The 23,007-nt window shown below is 40.6% G+C and overlaps 2 protein-coding genes across 2 annotated transcripts in view; both read right to left on the bottom strand.

Moving 5' to 3' along the window:
- BRIP1 (BRCA1 interacting DNA helicase 1) overlaps positions 1-1,652 on the bottom strand; it is a 63,925-nt gene extending 62,273 nt beyond the window's left edge. Inside the window, exons 1-2 of the mRNA XM_076354633.1 lie at positions 1,627-1,652; positions 4-132 (exon numbers count right to left, since the gene is read on the bottom strand). Of these exons, the coding sequence (XP_076210748.1) occupies positions 4-96 (93 nt within the window). The 5' untranslated portion in view covers positions 97-132; positions 1,627-1,652. The remainder of the gene's footprint in view (positions 1-3; positions 133-1,626) is intronic.
- Positions 1,653-2,178: 526 nt separating this feature from the next.
- Positions 2,179-22,161, bottom strand: INTS2 (integrator complex subunit 2). Its single transcript, XM_076354354.1, has 24 exons — positions 21,851-22,161; positions 21,197-21,335; positions 20,374-20,476; positions 20,023-20,136; positions 19,198-19,328; positions 18,927-19,100; positions 18,143-18,369; positions 17,182-17,307; positions 16,535-16,606; positions 16,325-16,439; positions 15,596-15,664; positions 14,997-15,131; positions 14,342-14,518; positions 13,499-13,607; positions 12,381-12,485; positions 11,738-11,902; positions 11,348-11,549; positions 10,673-10,798; positions 8,926-9,115; positions 7,723-7,968; positions 6,603-6,710; positions 5,124-5,229; positions 4,769-4,945; positions 2,179-3,915 (listed from the first exon to the last, which is right to left on the bottom strand). Exons 1-24 carry the CDS (start codon positions 22,141-22,143, stop codon positions 3,746-3,748), a joined length of 3,579 nt encoding a protein of 1,192 aa, XP_076210469.1. The 5' UTR covers positions 22,144-22,161; the 3' UTR covers positions 2,179-3,745.
- Positions 22,162-23,007: the final 846 nt, after the last annotated feature.

Below are 23,007 nucleotides of genomic sequence, written 5' to 3'. Positions count from 1 at the left end.
CACAGCATTCATCATAGCAAGTTGTGAAGGGTAAGCCTTGCAAGGGAATATGATCTTCACTCCCCCAATAGTATATTCTGACACATCAGAAGACATTGCCACTTCTTCCTCCCGTTTACTTCAGGTTTATCACTGCAACAAAAAATAGTATTAACAAGCCAACGCTAACAACCAGGCAAAGCCTGAAACAACATATGGCACCAAACAAAAACAAGCAGAAGCTGCTAACCTGATAAGGGGGCTAAGCAGTTCAGGATATTAACAGAACTGGCATATAGGAATTTATACTACACATCATCAGTTCAGACTCGGTCCTTGTTACACACGAGAGCAAGTTGCCACCATCTGATGAGTAACATCAGCAATTTAAATGAAAGTATGATGAACTGCGCACATCATTTCAGATTCTATTTCTCAGACTGAATATTGTTGCGATAAGAACCCAAAACCTTGGGGGAAAAGTATTTTAGGATATTTAATAACTAAAAATAGCCAGTTTTTCAATTTTGCAGGTCCATTAGCTTGAACTGCAAGACATCGCAAACTACAAAGATACAGTTGACAACAGTAGCTTGTACTGTTCATTTTATAACAATGAGAAAAACTGGACACTGACTTTAAAAATGAGATGTTGAAAAACTAACACTTTTCTTCCACACGTAATATGGTAATTATTCAGGGGAAAATGAGGTGTCAGTCACTTTACTCTTCTGTATTATCTTGCATTTCTCTCATTCTGGATAATAAAAGACAGTCAGTTTCCCTATTATGCTAAAATGTTGAAAATATTGAATTAAAAATGCTGAAGAGGCATAGATGGCTTAAAAAAGCACTTTTTTTAAACAACACAGATTTTTTTCTTATAGGTTTTCAGCATCTACAAAATAAAAGAGCAATTTTAAATTGGCAGATTCCCTGTGATGAATTAACTCACTAACCTGTGCCCTTCTCTGACTTTTAATGAGTAAACATATACATCAAAAAAACACCAATGTATGGCATGATTCAGCTTCATCATCAACTTTCTCAACAGGAAAAAGAAATCCTAGCAAAAAGAGATTGCTAACATGAGTTTATGTCCTACCCCTCCTTCCAAAAACGTAACCGCACCCCATTAAAAGGCTTCTCCCTAACACATCCAGAGGGGGTTCGCTTAAACGAGCACTACTTTGAATGGACCTTTGCCCAAGAAAAAAAGCAAGCCCCCGTCGGGGCGGCGGGAAGGATTCAACACCAAAGGGGGCAGGAGGCCGCAACAGTCCGGGACACCGGGAACGCGGAGGGACCCTTCGTTCCGGTCTGCTCCGCTCCACCCGGGAGCGCCTCTGGGAGGACCGGGGGCGCTCCCCAGGGAAATCCCGACGCCACCTTGGCCCTACTCTAGCTCCAGCCCTGAGGAGAATCTTTCTGCCTCGCTGCGGCCGAGGGCAGGGAGCGCTGAGGAAGCTGCTGTCATTCTCCTGCACGTGTCGCCCCGCCCCAGCCTACACAGAGGCACCTGGGCGCTTCCTTTATCCTGCTCAAGAGGTAGGGGCCCCCAGAAAGCCACTTTCCTCCCACCCTGCGCGAGCCCGGTCCCCTCACAGCCGCGCTCCGCCCCACGGGAGGCGCCGAGCGTCCGCTCACCTCAGGCGACGGCGACCCTCTTCAGCGTCCGTCCTTCCCGCCTCCGCCCCGGCGCCAATCAGCTGACAGGAAAGGGCCCCGAGCCGCCAATCAGCACATCGCAGACTGAACCCGCTCCCGCCTTCCACCTCTGCGCTATGAGAACCAATCGCGGAGGGCCTTGCTGGCTTCCGGGTTGTACTCGTTGCTGGGCAACCACGCGTTTACAGCGGGGGAATCGTATTGCAAAATAATGCTTGTTATGATTTACCTTGTTTTAAGCATAGTGCACAGAAAACACTGTATTGGGAACTAAAAAATGAATAATTGTTTTTAGTGAAGTCGGTAGCTCGTAAATCTCCCCACGCACGAAAGCCCCGAGGAGAAGGCCTCGGCCCGAGGGCAGCTCTGCCGGCCCCGCGGCCTTCAGCTCCCGCGGGGGTGTTCCGTGCCCCGGGGGAGGCCTCCCTCGGGCTCAGCTGTTGAGAAAAAAAAAATTGAATAATTGAAAATAAATTGAAAAAAAAACCCAAACTGAAAACTTAAAATCAATACAGGCAGCTCCCTTTGAAATCAAGTCATACACTAGGTTTCTTTTATTTAAATACCACTACAGCATGTAAAATTACACTTAGAACAGAGGAAGAAAAATACATACATTTAGAGTATTTACATACTTTACATCAAGATGACAAAAATATACGGGGCAGCTAGATGGTGTTATCGGATGGTTGCAGCACGCTGGTAATCCTGGAACGCAAACCCAAGTCTGTTTGGCAATTCACTATCAGCCTTCCCAAACCACTGTCCAACACGGGCAGAAGACAAGCTACGCAAGATTTTCCCAAGGCCGCGCTAAAGAATCAGACCATTAACCCCTGGAATATAAACTGCTTTTAACTGAGAAATATTTTACTTATTTAAGGGCCCTGGATGCTGTCATTTAAGAAAAAAGTAAGTGCTGGATTGACAAGTTTAGCAATTCCAGCGTGTTGAAGTAGTACATTCACTTCTGGCACAACAGCCAAACATTAATTTTCTTTCTCTGCCGCAAAACCACGCACTGCCTCACATAAAAGCTTGTGCAACCTTCGAGAAACTCCCAAATATTGCACCACACACCCCCTTCTGCAATGCCACAAAACACATCCGTCGAGGCCAAATCCTGCAGCCTTTGTATATGAAAGAACAACCAACTTCATGCATGAAGCACCAAGGATTCAGCCTTCTTGTCCACTGAGCTGCATGTAACCACTTTGGTATGGCTGAAATCCATCATTCCTTTCATTACAGGGAAATTTAGCTTCTGTCACTGTCACCCTCAACACTAATTTTTTTTTAATCTTATCCTGATGACAACTTAAGATACCTTTGCACTCATTTCTTGAAGTCTCTCTCATCTCTTTTAAACTAAGTGATATTAAAAAATACTAAACCATCTGAGCTGCATGAAAAATACATATTCTTTAAAAAAAATCACACTTACACAGCTCATTTAGTAGTACTAGTACTTTTTTTTAAAGAAACTTTTAGACCAGTTTCAAACTTTTAATGAAGGCTGGCTGATCTTTAAATGAGGTTCCTGATCTCGTGAACTGAAACTTTGACCAATGGTTTGAAACACAAATACAAAAAAGTTAAAGTATTTTCTTAGTACTCAATGTGATGGTGCAACTTACTTACACCACTTTTTCAAGTCTTCCTTGGAGTATTTTACTCCGTGTTGCTTTGCAAGGCTCTGGAACAGCAGCTCATTTAACTTAAGCAAAGCACTTCAATTTCAGACTTTTCTTACCCATCATTTTGCTGTTTGCTCAACAAATTAAGTATTCACTTTTCAGAGTGTTACAAAACCCTTTCGGGTGTGTTGCTGTATCACTTCAGAAACCGAGCAAGCCTGAAAATCATGCTCAGTTTCACTGGAAATTATTTACTGACCCCATCAACCTCAAAAGTTTTCACTGGAAGCAACATAAGCATCTTTAAAGAATTCTTTTCTTTTCAGCCATAACTGAATCGAATGAATGAAAAACACGGACTTCTTGTGCTCCAGTTCCTCAGTCCACTTTCACAGCTTTCTCCAAATTTAGACACCATTGACCGTGGGACTAGCTACAGTACAATTGCATTTGCGTTCTTCCTAAACTCCACTTACGCTCATGTTAATTATCTCGATGATAGTATTTTCAACGCACTGGCACAACCGAACATCAGGGTCCATGCTTGCAATGTCCCTTGAGCAACTTTTGTTAGATGGATCATTACAAAGTCCTGACGCTTCATGTGGTTTCTCCTTTAGTTGCTGGAGACCTAGAAAATTAAGTAAAAGCAGCAAAAGTACATCTAAATAAATAAATTTTTAAAATCGTTACATTACACCCGTAACACAAACATGTATGCTATGAAATTGCAAATTTGAGCCGTCGCTACTTCATGCACCAGGCTTAACTCCACAGATTATTTCTAGAGACACTACAACGTTTCTTTTTCATTTACTTATGTCTGACTCCTTTGGGGTTTTTTATATTCCCTCTTACTTCTTTTAACATAAATATCCTAGCATAGATAGCATCAGGGAACCTTGTATCACATGAGCAGAGCATTTGTCTTTAGACGAAAAAAGAGACAAAAACATGCTCAAGATCAATCGATACGCTTAAACGGTTAATCCGTGTTCACACAATCACTATATATTTATCCAACCATGCTATGTCATGTGTAAGACATCAGATAGCTCATTTGACTTCGCATTTCCAACAGATTAGGAAGATTTATCTGGCCGTTATGCCTCAGCTGAGGAGTTGAAACGTCCTTGTGTTCTCAAAAGCCAATGGCCTTTGCTCACGTCTTTCATCATTAGACTACAACGGCAAATTCTATGCACAACACTTGCATGCAGGGATACGTCTTGAAATGATGCAAGCAGGGAAATAAAACAGAAGGAAGGCAGTACAAAGCTTAATAAAAGGGGTACTTTCAGCCCCTTTAGCCTCTAAACTCTCTCCTCCAATCCAGTAAATCCACCTATCCCTATTCCTTCTATATTTACAAGACAACAGCAATAAATTTCATACTGCATTCCAACTACACGCAAACTTTTGAAACCTTAACATAATTTTCTCCCTGGGACCATGTCGTTACTTTTGAAATACAAGGTACTTACGTGTAATAATTGGGTCAAAGTCTCTTGTCTGCGTAGCAACATCAGAGGCACAAACTTGTCCTATTTGTATCAGCAGAGACATAATATCCTCATACAAAGGAGGAAAGGCTTGACAGAATGACACCAAGCAAGGCAGGGTCGGCATAAAAAAAGCATAGCGCTTCGACTGGGTTAAAACTGTCAAGGAAAAGGAAATGGTTAAGGAAAAAGGAATTATTGTAAAAATCCAGTCAAGAATTGTTGTTACTTTTACACTGGTAATTAACACAGTGGCATTTAGACAAAACTGCATTCAACCTAGACAAATAATTCTAATTTACACAACAATGTATTTAGGGGTTGCTGGAGTGCTTACCCGTGAGTAGGGTTCCCATCACATTGATGGCTAAACGAGCCACGCTGAGAGATTTAGGTAGTGCGTACTGGATACATAAAAACGAAAGTAACTGGATGGCAAATATCTGTTAAGTAGGTGAAAGGCAAAAGAGAAATAAGCAATAAAGTTACAGATTGCTTTGCACTTTCTATCCAAAGCTCTTCACGTAACTTACAAGTTAGTAAATATTCCCTATTTTACCAATGAGGAAATGAAAATCAGAGAAGCCTTAAAAATAATTATTGTGAAATTCTTCTGCTGACATTAAGAAAAAAAAACACCACACATTTAACATTAATCAAAGTACCAGCATTAGTGTTTCAGAATCTCCCCCACAGACACAATTTGTTCCAACATTAACAACGAGCAACAAAGCAACATGCAATTTACAATATAGTCCTTGTAAAAGCTGTTTAAGGTCCGATGTGTTCTAGTTTTAACTTTAGTTGAGTGTCTTCTCATCAGCAGTAACTTTATATTTGAGAAGGGATTAAATAAGAACTACAAAGTTGGCTTGATATAGAAAACAGAAAAATCTTTAGCCTAACAAATTCCAATTACCTAAAACTAGCCAAATATGTAATCTCCTCTTGTCACACTATACCAAATCAAGGTCTACAAATTGCTTTAGAAAGTAATAATGAACAATTATTTGCCATTGTTTTTCATAATCGTCATGAGAAGACCTTCAAAAATACTGGTGAAACATTTCAAAATCAAACTCCTGACTCCCCCTTTGCTAAGCTTGTAGTGACAAGAAACCACCACTCTTCAGATTCAAATAGCGTAACTTTGAGGAAAGCCGCACGTGTCATTCTAGCAGGCTTCGTTCTTGCAGTTAGTCCAGGGAAAGAACTGGTAAGACAACTGGCAAAGGAGAAATTTAAATTGATTTAGAAATTTACACCTTACAGTCTTGTCCCAAGCTTGCTTCAAGAAACAGCAGTAATATCCCCTGGAAAAAGACTTAGTAGGCAAACTTTTCACGAGAATGAATAAAATTTTGATCTTAAGGCTGCTCCATCTGTTCTACAGAATATCTTTCCAAAAAAGATTTCAAAATTTAAATCTTCAGACAATTTCCTGTAGCTATAAAGTATCAGATAAAAACTAAGTAGGCAAAACCTTTGCCAAAGGATTTATACTCACGATAAAGAACGAATGAAAGTCATTATTGAAAAGTGCTTTTATTCATGTCCTTGAGGGCAATACTGAAATTTGTGAGTATTTCCTAAACAAGTGTAGAGAGATATGTCAGCGGAGTTGTCACAATCCCCAATTTGGGGGCGAGGGCTGGGCCTTTAATTTGAGGTAAAAGGGCTACAGATATTACCTTAATATCCTAGGCCAGTTGGAACAAGATTTTTTTTAGCGATCCTTTTATCTTCTCCCCTTAACCTATACTTCATCAGGGTTAACTACTTACAGTGATTCTCAAACTAGATGACTGTACAGTACCTGTTTTTCAAGTTCAGGCTGGGCAATGAGCTCCGGTATGAAATCCAGACAGATGTGCATCGACGGAATCCCCGCCACTGTCAGTGCCAGAAGTTCACATGGATAACCCTACGTGATTAAGAAAACAGATCTATCAAAGGCATTTTAAAAATTCTGCTTCAATTAAGATTTTAAGTTAGATCTGCGTTAATGCTTTTTTCAAAACTAATATATTTGTAAATCTCTTTTGTTCAGAATTATAAGCAACAGGCCTGTATCCCAAGGCAACACAAGGCAGCCTGGGTGACAAACTGAATCAGTTCTTTATCCTCAGTACTCAATGTATTATTTGCATAGAAACTCTCCCTCCACTCCCCAGACTAAACCAGGCTGCAGTGACCCTTTCCTTCTCTGTCTTTCCCCTGCATTCCAAACTTTACTGTAGGCCCCAACTTTCTTATTTCATGACAGCACCATTATGACTTTTTTAGTCACTTAATCAGTTCCAGGTCAAGGCAAATTAACTCCTTTCAAAGAGACTGCCATCTGGCAATGGCCAATTTAACACACACTAAAAACACATTTATATTAAAAAATTCTCTAATCTTTCCCCTCTTCTTTTTTTGAAGGCGTACAGCTGCTTTGGCAGGGACAACCTTTCTCCTTCCACTCTAAAGAGATAAACTGTGCCCTAACAAAAAGGAAAGATAAGATGTTTACATTTGAAGCCAAATTACAGTTTTGAATAATGGGTATACTAATTTAACAACATGGCCAGAAAAAAGTAACCCACAAAAGATGTGGAACAAGTAATTATAAGATGATTAGGCCAGTTCTCCTTGGCCTAGAATGGACAAACTATTTTGGTATGAAAAAGGGCAGAGGCACAAACAAAGCATGTGTTTAATGATGAGGAACAGGCATAGTTTAGCTGCTCCTTTCTTGGCTACAACACAGAGTCCAAGCACTGAAATACAGAGGAAATGTAGGTACGGCAAATTTGGCGAGACGGGAAGCAGAGAAGTGGGCCATTATAATTTCTGAGGAACACAACAGCAGCATTCAACGTCCTTTGACCACTTTATTTGGCTCGCTCTTAACCAGAGAAACCATGGAAGAACTAAAATAGTGCAAAGCAGACCTGGAAATGAACTAGTTTGACTATGTTGGGATCAGCTATATACATCTGATGCAGTAGACAGCAGATCAGGCACTGGACCTCTCGAAGATTACACAGCAAGCTATCATCTTCTTCTTCTAGTTCAGGACTCTTAGGGCCTGTGGTACCATGAACAGTCTTTAGCAAACTGTGGGTATTACTGCTCTGGGCTTTCTCTTCTTCTGTAGGTAAGCAGATCTCTAGAAGAATCTGCACAGCAGCACTGTCCTGTGAAGAAAATAAGCAACAGAACATGCATAAAAAACCCCAGTGAAATCAAAGAAATCAAATACAAAGTAATGACAATTTAAGAAACAGAAGACTGTCAGGTGGCTAGAATTTCTAGCTGTAGATTTTTTTTTTATATAGAATAAAAACAACTCAGTTCAAGAATCACAAATCCTGTAGAACATTAAAGGAAAACCCAACACTTTACCTGACTCAAGACTCAAAGAACAAAAGCTTAAATCCAGCAGATCATCATAATCACAGATCAAGAGAGTAAATTCAAAGGAATCTCATACTGTTTCAAAATAAGTATCCAATGGTTCCTTAAAGCATCCAGGTCAGACAAAATATGCACATGGCCATGTTACTCTCAGTATTCAGGTGAGACTACACTACTCATGTAAACATAAAACTTCTTATTAACTCAAAAATAATCTTCTAATAGGGACTATATATGTGACATTCTTCCAGACAGAGGTAAGAAGAGACTGTCTGTGAAATAGGATTACTCAAGAATTCCCATCATGTCAAGCTAAGTAAGTTACCTATTCTTCAGCCTCACACTTTACAATGCTGGCTGCTTCTCTTAAATAACATAGTTCAAATGATCATGCATAGGTCTCTCACATCTATTCATGTTTTACTGCTCCAAATCTAAGTACAGAAAGAACCTCTGGATAGCACAGTCAACAAGGCAAAAGGGCTAGTAAGCAGAACTCTTCTGTTCTAACAGAAAAGAACACTATCAAAGCAGTTAACCAACACAATGCTTCGGACTAGAAAACAGAAGGCCGAAAACATTTAACAGTCAATACAGAGGCAGTTTTCTTTTTTGTGGTAACACAAGTTGGTAAAAAAAGAAGTAAAAAGGTCTCCTTTTTTAATTTCCTGTTTCTGTATTTCTGTTTTGTCATTGTCTTTCCTCACAACATTTAATATCCATTTCTCCCCCCTTACCTGAGCAGCAAGCAATGCATTTTTTAATTCTTCCCTTGTAACTTCTGGGGCCTCTGGACCCATGGCATTGTTTTGGGATGGCCTAATGTCCTGCTCTGCTGTTTCTTTTAGGTGAGAATTGAGGTAAGCTTTTGAAGCAAGAAGATATCCATTCAACATGTGCAAAGTTATATCCATCAGAGGAGGACTCCTGATACGGGAACACATGATAAAATAAAGGCACTTCAGTAGGCAGAACAGTAAGACAGTAATAATATGAACAAACTAAAAGCACTCATCAAAGGCTCATTTGGTTGTAGTCTGGTTCATACTAAAGCCGTTTTCCCTAGGACAGCAAAATACTAAAGGTCACAATCTCTTCTGCTGCCCTGCCATTCAGTCCTACTTCTCTCACGCACACACATGTATGCGTACACTCTACAAAAACAAGGAACTGCTGAAGAGACTAATTTCTGATGAACAAAGGAGACACGAAAAGGGTCAGCTGTACGTGAAATAAGGAAAAATAATTATCTGAATGATGGGGAAAAACGAGGCAGACAAGCTCTGAACTGCTTCCGCAATACTACAATGATAGTTTTCAAATCACACTGCATTACAAATCTCCCTAACAGTTTTAGAAACATAGGATTTTCAATTTGCATCCAGGGCTGAAGGGACAGACATTTAAATATTTCACCTACGGGTTGGGGATTAAAGATGTCATCAACAGAAACGTGAAGTCTAGCAGAGTTGTAGCAACTCAAATGCAAATTGGATTCACGGCTCAATTGCTAAAAGGCAAGGGGGGACAGATGCATACAAACAAGAACATGAAGAACAAATCAAGTTGACTATTAGCCATTTATTATGAGCAAAAGGATAATAAAAAAGGGGAAAAATAAACCACGACTGACAGAAAACGTGAAAAAGAATATACAAGGAATAAAGCTAGGGGCTAAAGTACATTTAAAATGATTAACCGTATCTTTTTAGAATAACAGATGCAATTTTCCTCATTACTATGAAAAAGCAAAGTCATAATTTACAAAGTCTGACTTATTGTTTGCATTATTTCATATTCTCCTTAAAAGCTGGTCCACTGCTATCGATTATGATCATTTTCACTACTTAAATTCTCAGCTTATTCTTCTGCATCAGAGCATAAAGCAGCATTGCACATTCTCCCCTGTCATCACTGACATCTAGAGGAACTTATTTCTAAGTACTACTGAAAGACTTTCTTGGGAAATTAAGCAAATCTACCTTTGTCATATCCATCAAGCACCCACTGGCAGAAACTGTTACCCAAAAAGATGGAATACCTACAGGCCCATGAGGGATGGCAAAAGACCGTGTGAAGTGGAAGGATGTTACAGCTACAACCTCAATCACCACCACCACCATGTGGCAGCAGCCATTTTAAGCATGCTGCAATGTCTATTTAGAACAAATTCACACACACACAAATCTAAAATGGATGACCTATGTACAAATCCCAAAGTTTCCAAAACAGAACTGGGTGTAAGGTTGTCCAACAAGACACTCAGCTGGATGGTATGACATGCTGAAACAGCTCAGTCCTCAAACCAACAAGCTTAATACGAAAAAGATGGAACTTACAAGCTCATATGATTAGTTTGAAAATATGTTTTGAAGTACTGAAAGCTTTTAGAAGTTTTCTGTGAGACACCTTTATGTTTAGCATTCACTGTGTATCAATGTAAGTACCACAGAACATAAAAAGCTAAAGGAGGGAGATGCTTACCTATGAACTCTCTGATCGCATCTTAGTACAATCAAAGGATCAATCATCAGATCATTCTGAGTGTATTTCTGCTGTCGGACTATTTTTACTGAAGGCTGCAGAGCATTAACAGTCATCACCCACAACCTAAAAAGAGATTATTTTTACGATTTTTTAATAGATAATCCGTATGCGAAAAGGGATCACATAAGCATCTGGACACTCACTTATCTCAGTTAGCTGTATTCTTCTAGGCCTATCAAGGAGCAAAAACCCCATACTTCATTTGCAGCCCTTGAAGTTAACCAAGATATAGTTAATTTACATTCACTGGAATTATAGCGACCAAACTGTTTTCACTGCAATAGAGCATCCAGTTCCTCAGAAAAGGCACATTCTTACCAAAGCGAGTTCATGTTTCAGCAGCAATTTGTCATAAACAATGTACACTATAAAACCATACTCCTATATTTTAAGCGAGCTGGTGACTTCCCTTCCCCTGAGAACAAGAAGTACGTTCCTTTTAAATGCAAAGGTTAAAAATTTCAACAAAGCAAAAAGGAATGCAACTCCTACACATTCTATTCAGTCACAACCTCCGATTTCCCAGAAAAAGGCACTGCATCATTATTTTTGAAACAGCAAGTGGCATTCCACTTATCTGCAACAACAAACTAAACAGTATTTTGAGCCTACCTTCTTGGCATCACGGTGTTAAGAACCATCCACAGTTTATTGACAGTCTGAAGAATCCTCCGAGGGACTCCAGCATTCAGCAAGCGATTCATATTTGATGTCAGTACTTCTGCATATGGGATCAATTCACCAGCTGAGAGAAGTGTTAAGTGTTCTAAGATCTGCATCAGCTGGGTATGATTTCCAGGCAGCACAGAAAATGCTATAAAATAAAGACAATCGGGTCTTGGTAAAACTGGACTTCTGACATTTTTTCTGACTTGGCAGCAGAACATTTTCATTATACAAATGCAGTCCGATCAAATGAATTAAACGGCTACACACTTCCTAAACCACTATATGCCAACCAATTTGGAAAGAACAGTGCTTACTTCAAATGAAGTTATTTACCTTCTTGGAGCTGTTTGGGAGAGTGATTCTTCGCAACGTTTGTAAGAAGCATCCTCCTCAGTAAGGCATCAGTGCCCGTGATCTGTTCCTCACAGATCCAGTCTTCCACAATGCAGAGGTGTGGATAGTTAGTTGCAAGAAGGCGTAGCAGTGCAGAATGCAAGCCTTTAGGGGTATTAAGAAAGTATACATCTTAGATTTGAGTAGCTGCATCTTTCACCTGAACATGTTTGTGCCTATCATTTCAACAACAGACCTTAACTGAATCACTACCAAGAAGTTCAATGAGCTTGCATGTTTACAGCCTGATATTCTAACTCCAACAGAAAGGAAAAGTTACCTTTTGGAAAGGTAGCAGGACCCTATAGTAACTCTTAAACTCAGCCTGGAATAATTAAAAATTCTCAGGCAATTCCTACTCTAAAACCTACCCTAGGTAGGTAAGACCTCCTCTAAAGAGAACTGCCTTCCTCAATCTTTCACTATTACTCTAAAACATACCTGTAATCTCACTAGTTACTACTGACAGATTTTAAAAGAAAGAGAAAGGAAGACACACTATGAAACAGACAATAGCCACAGAGCTGGAAACACGCTTAGCCTTCCTTCTTCATGCACGTTAGACTTTCACACACAGATATACCTCCCAGCTCCTGCTGCAGTCCTTGTGCCTGCCGGATGAGGTACTTGATTGGAATCTGATCCATCAATGCTGAAGAGTAAGACTTGGGTTTTTTCTGCATGGCAGCTGTAAGGGAACCGGACAAGAAACCACGTATAACAGTTACCGCTGGAAAAAATTATTTCCCCAACTGAATCAATAAAGAAAATGTAAAGCACTTGTCTCTGTATTATGCAGGTAAAATAGAGAAAATCCCAAATAACACACCTCGTTGTTGTTAAAGTATTAAATTAAGCTCTTCAGGAAACCATTTCTGTGAACGTTGCCATTTAAAGATTTCCCTGGCATTTAGATTTGTTCGCAAGATCTCCATACTATCTTTGGCCAAGTCCAGCTGATTTTGAGATCATAGCTCAAATCTGCACTTTCTTTATTCAAGGTTTTTTATTCTTAAAAAAAAAAATGGTTATCAGTTGGTACATGGAATTCAAACTGCTGGCACACAGAACACCCTGTAGTGAGGTGGAAGTTACAAATGCAGGAAGAACTGTAATTGATTTTATAGTATTTCAGTCTTTCTTGAATAGCATGAAGAAAATAGCACTGATGAATGCTGGAAGTTTTGCACCCTAAAAAGGGCAGGTAAAAACACCCACCAGATATAAACACTATGTTTTCACTGAAATTAAACTCTGTCAATAAACTAAGTAACATCCTTTTAGAATTGATTTAAAGTCTCAATTTCAAAGGTAAAAAGGGATCATTCAGTATTGTCAACTACAAAAAACCCAAAGAAATCTGTGTGCAAGTTTGATGACACATGAATAAATGAAGGTCTGAAGTAATTAAGAAGTCTTTGTTAATTGTTGCTGTATTTATTAGATGGTCATAAACATTTCTGGTAACTTTTTGGCCAGCTTGGACTTTTTTAATCTGGAAAACAAATTACTCAACTACAGAGTTTTATCAGAAACTTTATCTCCTGAATTTCTACAGCAATGCTGTATTTATTACAAGAATCTAAACTTCTTATGCTGTGCTTGAATCTGACAGCAACATGAATTTTGGTATTGTAAGAATTCCTCTCTTAGCATCTCATTTTCAGTTAATCTGTTTTCCACAGATGCACTCACATATACCTAGTATCTTTGTGTTTGCCAGAAGTGCTTCTTCGTACGACAGGACATAGTAGAGGACAAGCAATTGTGTTGTGATGCTGTATCGTTGAGTAAGACGAGTATTTTCTCCCTGTAGATAAAACCACATAGAAAGGTCATGTTGCAATCCTGATTCTTGAGAACAAAAATTTGGATTTACCTGCAAATATGAAGAAAGGTTAAGGCAGTAAGCCTTGTATAAAAATATCAAGCCATATGAGGTCCAAGCTGAAAGTTGCAGGGAACTTTTATTTTTATATTTTTTTTCTTCTTTTTTTTTTTTTTTTTTTTTAAATGAGCTTCAAACATAAAATGTATTTTTGATATCTTGGGACACTAATAAGGAGTAATCCCAGGATTCCAACGCAAGTCAATGCTTGGCACTCATTCTACATGTGTCCAAGTGACCATTCCCATACTTCTATCAAAATGAAAATGCTTCTTCCAAAAACAGCTACAGTGCTTCAGTTAAATAGTATTTTTATCTAACAAGATCAAGTCGGTACAAAAATTATACAAATCCTACATAACCACCTCCACTTTTCAATCCCCGAAGTGCTTTTCTTTGTATTTTCAACAGCATGAGTTGGTGAGTTCACAAGGAAAAGGGCAAAACAGGGATGAAGAGCAATCCTCCTAAAAATCTGAGTAGCACTAACAAGATTCACTTCAAAATGCACAACCACCACTGTAGTAGGAGGCAGTTTACTATACTTAAAGACAAAAAGCGAGGCAACTTAACAGAATCTGCGTCAAGCATCTATACAAAATACTGAACCACACGTTCACATTAAAGTACACGAAAGAAGCAAACAAATCATTTACCCCAGAGAGTCCTTGAAAAACATTCAGTATCTCCTGTTCCGTGACAGGCTGATTTGTGGCCTCTGGGTTGGATTTAGATGCAGGAGTAAGAATAGAGTTAATGTAGACATCAATAAGAGGAAGCAACTGAGGATGGAGCGGAGTGGTGGTTTCACAGAGCTGCCGATAGATCCAGTCCTAGAAAAAAAAATGCCATTACCTGTTCAGTTTCAAAGCTGGCGGGCAGGTTTTTTTGTCTGCAAGTACATCCCCTTTTAACTATTTACAAAAAATGTAACTGAATGAGGCTTTGACTTTGGAAAGCGTAATACCAGTTCTGAGTTGGGCCTGGTCATAAACGGAGTATCCTGGATGCTGCTCTGTACAGACCCACCAACTTGTTCTGGCTGGAAATATCATTCTGACTACGAATTTATTAAGTGCAGACAGGGGAAGAGCGATAACTTTCTTACTATTTTTAACTTCACTAAGTTGTGGTCTCTGGACCCAGCTATAACTGGGTACCCTAACTTAATACACAGTTCCTTCTTAAATTACACGGTAATAGGCTGTAAGATTCATCAAGAATTCTGTTCCTATAATTCAACCAAAAAACCAACCTGCAAAACCTAGTCAACATTCAAAATTATGAACAGAAATAAAATGAAGGTCATACCTTAATGGATACTTTGTGCTTGGTGAATGATCGGCTTTTTAAAAGCTGGTAAATGCAGTGAATAGGTAAAAACCCAGTAATGTTGGCACTGAGATTGCCTGTAACGGGCACGCGAACTGCGTGGGCCGTAACAACCTAAAGGAAAGTTATAGTTAACAAGAAAAATACCACCAATATTCACCTTATCACATAAATGCATAAACACAAGGTGACAAAGTCACACAGCTACATTCTTTCTGGCATTTACTTATTTTTGGTTGTTTGGAAGCTGAATAACATTTTTATGTAGTTTAATATAGTATGCGTAAAACTGTAGCATGCATACTACATTTGTGAACGATTTCCTGCTACTGCAAAAAATAATGTCATAGTGGACAATTTTTCTCCTTTGCTTCCCCGTTATTTAAAAAAGCCAAGCGTTCAAAAAGCATAATCAGATCAGAGTACAAAGAGAAAGAGCCAAGGCTCTTCAGTACCAGCAGGGCTTGGATTCTTCTTGTAGGTCAAAGTGAAGTGACAACAGAAGAGGGGGGGAGAGGGGGAGAGGGGGATGAGGGGGATGAGGGGGAGAGCAGGGGGAAGACCCAGGCTTAAAATACCTGTTCAGTGAAAATCTCCTGTGTGAAGATTGTCTTCATTCTGCTGAGTGAGCTGGGCTTAATAACAATCTGAAACAAAGAACAAAGTTCTCGTCATTTTAGGTTCTAGCTTTCTTATAAATAGGTACTGCAAATTTATTTCATAAACTGTTAACTTTTAACCTTTTTAAACTTGTCTTCACTGGGATACCAGGAAAACATTCACATCTATACTTCAAATGTAAAACAAAAATATTTTGAAATGTCACAAGTTCATCACTCCACGTCTTCTTTATCCTAAAAAATACCGACGTAGCTTTTACACTTGACGAGACACTGTTTCACAATAGTAAATTGAAGGCAAGTCTCCCTCAGAAATTAATTATTTCATATATAGATATTTCTTTAAACTATTCAAAATAAAAAGTTTGCAGCTTAGTTTGGAAGCTACTTCAATTAATCTTCTAAAAAAGTTCATTTCTTGCAAATAATTATTTCAACAAGTCAGCACTTTTTGAAGATACTTTTATCATCACATTCCTCTGTATCAAGAGGTATGCATAGTTTAATGTTTTTCTAGAGGAACTAATTTAGTTAGGTACCCATTTTTTTACTTTACATTTGCTTTAAGCATATTAGCAAAACCAAAGTTCCTTCTATCAAAACTAAAGTAAATACAAGAGTATAAATAAAGTAAAAAGGTTAATTTTAACAGAGAAATGTATGTGCTAAAAACAGTTTAGGATTTACCTTCATTCCCAAGGTGGAGCAGACCAAATCAATGATAGCACTGAGCTGATTACTATGGAAATACATGGCTACCAGGAGAAGCATCTCTCCAAAAGAAGCAGACACACCAGAAATGCTAATGATAACAAAGAGGAAGAGTTAACTTCCAATAGGACATAAGTAAACATGAGATTACTGGAATCATTAAAAATAAAAGAAGCCTGGTCTCACCTTTCAAAGTAAGCTTCTTCCTTTATCATCCAGCTAAGCCACATTACCATGAGTTGCTCCTGTTCCGGGGTGCTGCACAAAGAAAATCCATAAAAGATCTGTTTCCCAGGAACTACCGCTAGTTTTACTAACAATTACTAGCAGAAAAGCCAGTATTTGAGGAATCTTACACTGGGAGACTTTTTGTCACTTTCAGTTTAGCATCAAACAGCTGATAAGCACTGATATTTAGCACAAACTTCAGTCCAATTGTCAGGCCACTTCCTGTCTTGAATGGACACAGCAGAAAGCTACACCCATTAAATACCTACGCTGCTACTCTTTTGAAGAGGGTCTCTAAAGAATTTAGCCACAAACTTGTTCAATGGAAAAGTGAACTAATAAGGCCTACTTTAGCCTTCAAAAACTATTCCAAACTAATGCTGATGCTCCCCTCTCAAAAGATTTGCTATAAACAAGAGGGAGAGCAGAGTGGAATATCAATTTACTCACTTATGGTACGGCGTGAGACAAATCCCTTCAACCAACATATGGAGATTTGTATAAAGAATTAGGAGAGAAAAACTGTGCAGCTCTGGGGAGGTCATTGCCTTAACGGTGCTAGAACAGTAACATCTTTACAAAGCTCCTCCTTTATTGAGAGGTACCTGACAAGAGTGGAGAAGGCCAGAAGCATACAAAAGGAAAGAGATACAAAGCGAACACCAGCTGGAGTTGCGGGAGGCCGGCTGGTCATCAGCTGCAGTAGCTGCTCAGCTTCTTCATCAGTTGGCCTGAATAGGACAGAAAAAGAACAAAACCCACGCTGCTAATTTAAAAGTGAAGAGGTTTCCAATCTCATCACAATGGTTAAAGGTTAAATTTTCTCTGTTACTTAATCTGTTCATCAAGTTGCCATCGATAAATGAGTATCAAGATTAACGGGCAAGTCGCTTTGAACTTAAAGACATAAAAATCTCTGTTAAGAGATAACAGCAGTGAGAAAACTTCCCTGGGATATAATCTTGCCTATTATTAGGCAATACCTAAATTAAAACTAACAACGCATGAAGGTGCTACACTAGCACTCTCTAAAAAGTAAAAGCAGAGGAATAGAAATTCTAAGTTCATGCAGTGTAAGTTGCTGGAGTTTTCAGCTGCTTTCTCTTCTACACACTGCTCCAACCACTTAGGCCTAGTCTTCTTTTAACAAGTCAGTGGAACCGATTTTGCAGCATTAAAGAGAGCACCACATTTCTCGCGTTATTTTAGATAAAAAGAATCAGCAAAGTTGATAAATGGATCTTCACCATTAGGATGAAAAAACTTTTCTGCTGAGAATAGTACCGGAAAGTAAAAAAACATACCTGTCTCCACAGACCTTAGCATTAGACAATATTTGCTGTCTGCACTATAAAGACACAGAAACTTCCGTCAACTGGCAACTCCAGCCCTCAGCACGTGAGAAGGGCCTCCCCTAGCACTAAAATTGGCGAGTCCTGTCAAGACTGTTTCAAGGACACAATGGCATTAAGAGACAGCTCATGTTAGAAGTGCCCAAAGCTCTCAACCTCTGTTTAAATGGACAGACGGTGAATAAAAAACACAGAGCGTTAAAACATTCATTACTTCAGCCCAGCAATTCCCATCAAAGCGCAATAGAGACGTAACAATGCGCTGGCTTTCACGACATGCTCTTCCTTCAGTCCTGAATACACAGACACATTTGGCTCCATATCGACATCTGCTTCTTCAACAATATGTGTGCTGCGAACCGTGGGAAGGATTCCCATGAGCTCCAGGAGCAGCTGTCTCCTCATTTGCCAGAGCACAGAACTGATATTATCTCTTTTTCTCTGTGTAAGAGGTTAAAAGATGAGAACAACAATGTAAAATTCATCCCATCAAACAATGTATTACATAAGAGCTTCCGTAATGATGAAGTCAAGGGAAAAAAAGAAGGGGAGGGGGGGGAAGAGGAATTTTTTTTTAAATCAAATTTTCAGTACCAGGGCAACAGGCAACACATGATCATATTACAACAGCTTATTACATCAAAACACCAGCTTTAACTAACTCAACTACCTAAGCAAGTCAAGACGCAACTTCCTATTGCGAACACTGAGGATGAACATATTTATCAGGTAGATATTACAAACTTACAATTCCCTGGTTTCCATTCCTACTGAATCATCTACCTGAAAATCTCCCAGAGGAACAACCAAATAGCTGCCTTCAGGGACACTATAGACCTGATGGTCCTATAAGAAGACATTGCCTTGTAAAGGTTGCTCCAAGACATGCAACAGGATTTATATGCATCCAGACAAATACGGGTGCCCACATCCAGGAGAGTTACAGCAAGCTGTCAAGAATATTTTTTAAAAAGCAGAATATTTAAAGATTTTCATACCTGTTGGCCATTTCGGATAAAAGTTCCAAACCAAGTTCGAACTTTTGCGTTTGTTCCAAGTAGCAAACCACTCACAAAACACACCAGGTCACTCACTCCATCATCTGAAGCTTCATTTTTGGTGTGATCCAAGGTCAAAGCCACACCAAGACCTGGTAGATGACACTCTTCCACCTAGATAAAATGCTCAGGCTCAATCATCTTTTTTGGCTTTAAAGCTCCAATAAGGATCATCATTATGATTCTCATGACAGACTAACGACAGACTTACCACCATGCCTCGGACCCTTAAAGCTTGGGAAGGGTTCATTTTACACAGGTGGCGAAGTGCTTCTGTTCTACGACGGCCTCCAACACTTTCCTCGTCCTGCCGTTCACCGTTCTTAATCAAACCTCTACAGACTAAATATCCAACAGGAGGCGTGAGAAATCTGACCTTTCCAACAGAAAGCCACATAAACATAAACACACAAAGCCAAGCCATTCTGTTCAGCTCACTATGATTTATCAGCTGGGCCACACAAATCTTGTCTGGGCAAGAACTCATGATCTACACTATACAAGCAGAATAAGGAAACGGTCTTTCTCCTCAGAGGAATTTCAGGATCATTGCAGATTTATGCATCATCCAATTACTACTCATACTCTATCCAATGTAACCCGTGCATCTGGCAGCCCTGGAGACCGAAATCTTATTGCGAGGTGAGGGATGCTAAACAGGCAACGTCAATACAAATTTTTTCACTTCCTAATACGGCTCCGTCTGAGGGACAAGAACTATTAGCAAGCCTAGACCAGGTTGGCAGTCCCAGTCATTCACTGCCCGAGTCAGCCTTTATAAAGGTGACCTACAGATGAAAAGCTGCAAGATGCACACAGTGAGTCTACGAGTAGGCTGCAAAAAAGGGGAGTCAACATGATGAGAACGGGAGCCTATCAGCACCTCTAGGTATAAATGCATTCAAATCGTATTTCGTAAGCCAAACGCTCTCCCGTGCAAATACGTACGAGTCGCGGTGTAGCCCATTCGATATTGCTAGAAATCATTTCAAACCTTTAGAAAAAGTAAGCTGGACAAGAAGAAACTGTAACTCACCCTCATTAAAGCTATCAGGAACATTGGCCACCAGAAGGCAGAGGAACCAGGCTCCATTTTTCACGTGCAACAGAGCTTCAGCCACATCAACTATTGGCAACAGTGATGGCAGCTCTAGATACAAAGTTTTCAAAGTTACAGCATTTCACTGTGAAACAAGTAAAACCTTGCTTTTAACATGCGTTTCAATAACACGCTCAAATCAATAAATGGAAAAATCAATCTGTGATCTATTCCTTTTCAACGAACTAAACAGCCTAGATTAACCTTAAATCAGTCACAACAGCTCCAAAATTTATTTTTTTACATTTGTAAGAAGTTAGAAAACACTATAAATACAGAATACTACACCTGCTTGCAAAATGCAGAGAACATCTGCTGCCTCCTCCAGATAAACAGGACTCTCGAAGAGCTCAGAAGATTTGAGAAAAAACTCGCCATTTGATTCTGACACCTACGAGACATTATTCATCATCACTGAACAGGTTTTATGAAGCAATTTGTCTAATCAGTCTTCTATGGCTTTCAATTCAGCAGATCGAACACATTAAAAACTGTCAAAAATGTACAGCTGTAAATACAGAACAGGCAAGAAAAGTGTTTAGCATAAGAAATATTCACCAGTGGAAATACTTCAATACAGCTAGTATCATTGCTTCTTTCCAGAAGAAAGAGAAATAGCTCACTGACAATTCTAAAAACATGGTAAGTTTACACAAGGAAAATAAAATGCTGGGGGGGGCGCGAGGAGGGGCAGTAAGAGAAAGACGGTGGCTCATATCATACTGCAATAGGAGTAAAGAACTGGATGGAGAAAAGTCGTAATTCCATTTTCGAATGTGATTTCTGCACTGATGCATCACAAAATCACATTATATTTGAGCACAGCATATTACAGAATATACAGAGTCTATATCGTATGAGAAAAGATTACTCTCGTTTGTTCTGAGGAAGACAGGCTTCTTCTAGGAAGCTGGGTTCATAAGGAGTTTAATCACAAGCCACCGTTCAACCAGAGTGAGACTTCACGTCTTGGTGAAGCAGGTAGGAACCGGAGAAGAGTACTCACACACAACGGCAGCACCAGAAACAGAAGCAGACAGCACACCAACCTATCCAGAGTGCATCTCCACTGACATACAACTCACAGGCGTCCAGATATGGAGAAATTTACCTTATTCATAATTGCTAGTAATTCGCTAAGTACGAGACGAAGCCGACGAGGCGAATCGCTGTGTTCAAATTCCAGTGTCAGCCCATGCTGAAGCTGCGACACCAGGATGCTTTCTCCACTACCTCCTCCTAGCTTGTGCCTAACAGACAATTAAAAACAACTATTAAATGTTTCTGCAAACACAGAACTTCTGCCAGTTAAAGGAAGACAGTAATTCTGTAGGGATTTCTTCTATCGCGCCAACGACCAGAAAAGACTGTTGTAACTGTAGTGCATCACGAAATCTAATTCAGCAGATTATCGACGTTTCAAGGGCCTCTGTTCCCCAGCAGCGCAGACAACGGTCACGAAAGCGCAGCCACCTGCTCGCTCTCTTCGCCTCACCAAGGAGCGCCAGCCACCTCCCTGCCCTCTCTCAGGCGGGGCAGCTCCCTGCAAGCGCACCCCGGGGGGAGAAGCTCCCCAGGAAAGACCATTAACCCCGGCTCCCCGTACGTTGCTCTGCCGCGACTCGGGGGTTCTCCTGAGAGATTATCGAGGGGCGCGAAGCGGGAGCGGCACACGAACGGCCGGGTCAGTCCGGCCCTTCCAGGGGACCAGCTAGAAAAGCCACACCGCGGCTTTCGCCACGGAAGACGCCGTTCTCCGCGTTACCGGAGCTGCTGCTCTTTGCTGGCGTCCTGCTCCAGGGCGTGGAAGTCCACGGACAGCAAGGCCACGATGGAGTTGACCGCCTCCACCCCCGAGAGGAGCCGCAGGATGAGCTTCTTGTCCTGCGCCCAGCTCTGGCTCTGGTCGGCGGGGGCGCAGAGGGCCATGCGCACCAGGCAGGGCAGCAGCAGCCGCAGCTCGGGGTCGCTCAGCGCGGCCAGGCGCACCACGTCCACCTTCTGCATCGCCTCGAAGGCGTAGGGGCTGACGAACTGCAGGCCGGTGCACTCCGCCATGGCGGCGCCGCCTCACGGCCGCGGCTCCCCGCGCCCAAGCCGTCACACGCCGGGGGACGTCACGGCGGGAAGGGCGCAGGAAGTGAGGTCATCCCCGCGCGGCGCGGCCGGCGGGAAGGCTGAGGGGCGCCGGGAGGCCGCAGCCCCGCCCCCCCCCGCTGTAAATAAGGAGACACCACAATCAAGGCTTCATGAATAATTTATTCCATTTGAAATTTTTTTAAAAAGTATAAACCTTTTTCATTTCCTCAATCACAATTTGTACAACTCAGTGTTTATGGCATTCGGCAGCAATAGTGTTTGTTCCTTAATCGCTTTTACTTTTATTTTTTTGTCACGATAAATAACGACGACTTGGCCCATGGCGTGCGGCGGCTGTGTGAGAAGGTAGAACAGCTCCCTCGGCGTGACCCAGCCGTGCTGGCAGGGGCGGGGAAGGTGACATGTCCAGTAACGAGGCCACAGGCTGCGTCACCCCAGCCCCATCGCTCTGCGCGGTCCTCGCGTCCAGTTTACTCGGAAAAACCTAAAGCTAGATTAGTAACGTCCTGAAAAAGTGACCCTGAGGATTGTGGTAGGTCCCAAATCCAGTTCTACTGTAAATTAAGCTTTACTCCACTGAAAATAAAAGGTACACCCACAAACAATAATAATAATTAAAAAAACTTTAAGTATGAAGCGTAGTCCTGGGTCCTTTACTAAAAAAAAAAAAAAAAAAAAACAACCAACAAAACAACAAACCACACACACAAAAAAAACCAAAACAGAAAAACCCCAAACCTTCCTAGCTGGAGGTTGTTGAGACAGTAATGGCGTACAATGTCACCTCATTAACGAATTCTCAAAAGAAACCCAGATCAAAAC

This window comes from Aptenodytes patagonicus, chromosome 17 (assembly GCF_965638725.1).
Source record: "Aptenodytes patagonicus chromosome 17, bAptPat1.pri.cur, whole genome shotgun sequence".
In the NCBI taxonomy this organism is placed as follows: Eukaryota; Metazoa; Chordata; class Aves; order Sphenisciformes; family Spheniscidae; genus Aptenodytes; species Aptenodytes patagonicus.
Note: the sequence above shows the minus strand (reverse complement) of the source record. Positions and strands in the feature narration are given on the sequence as shown.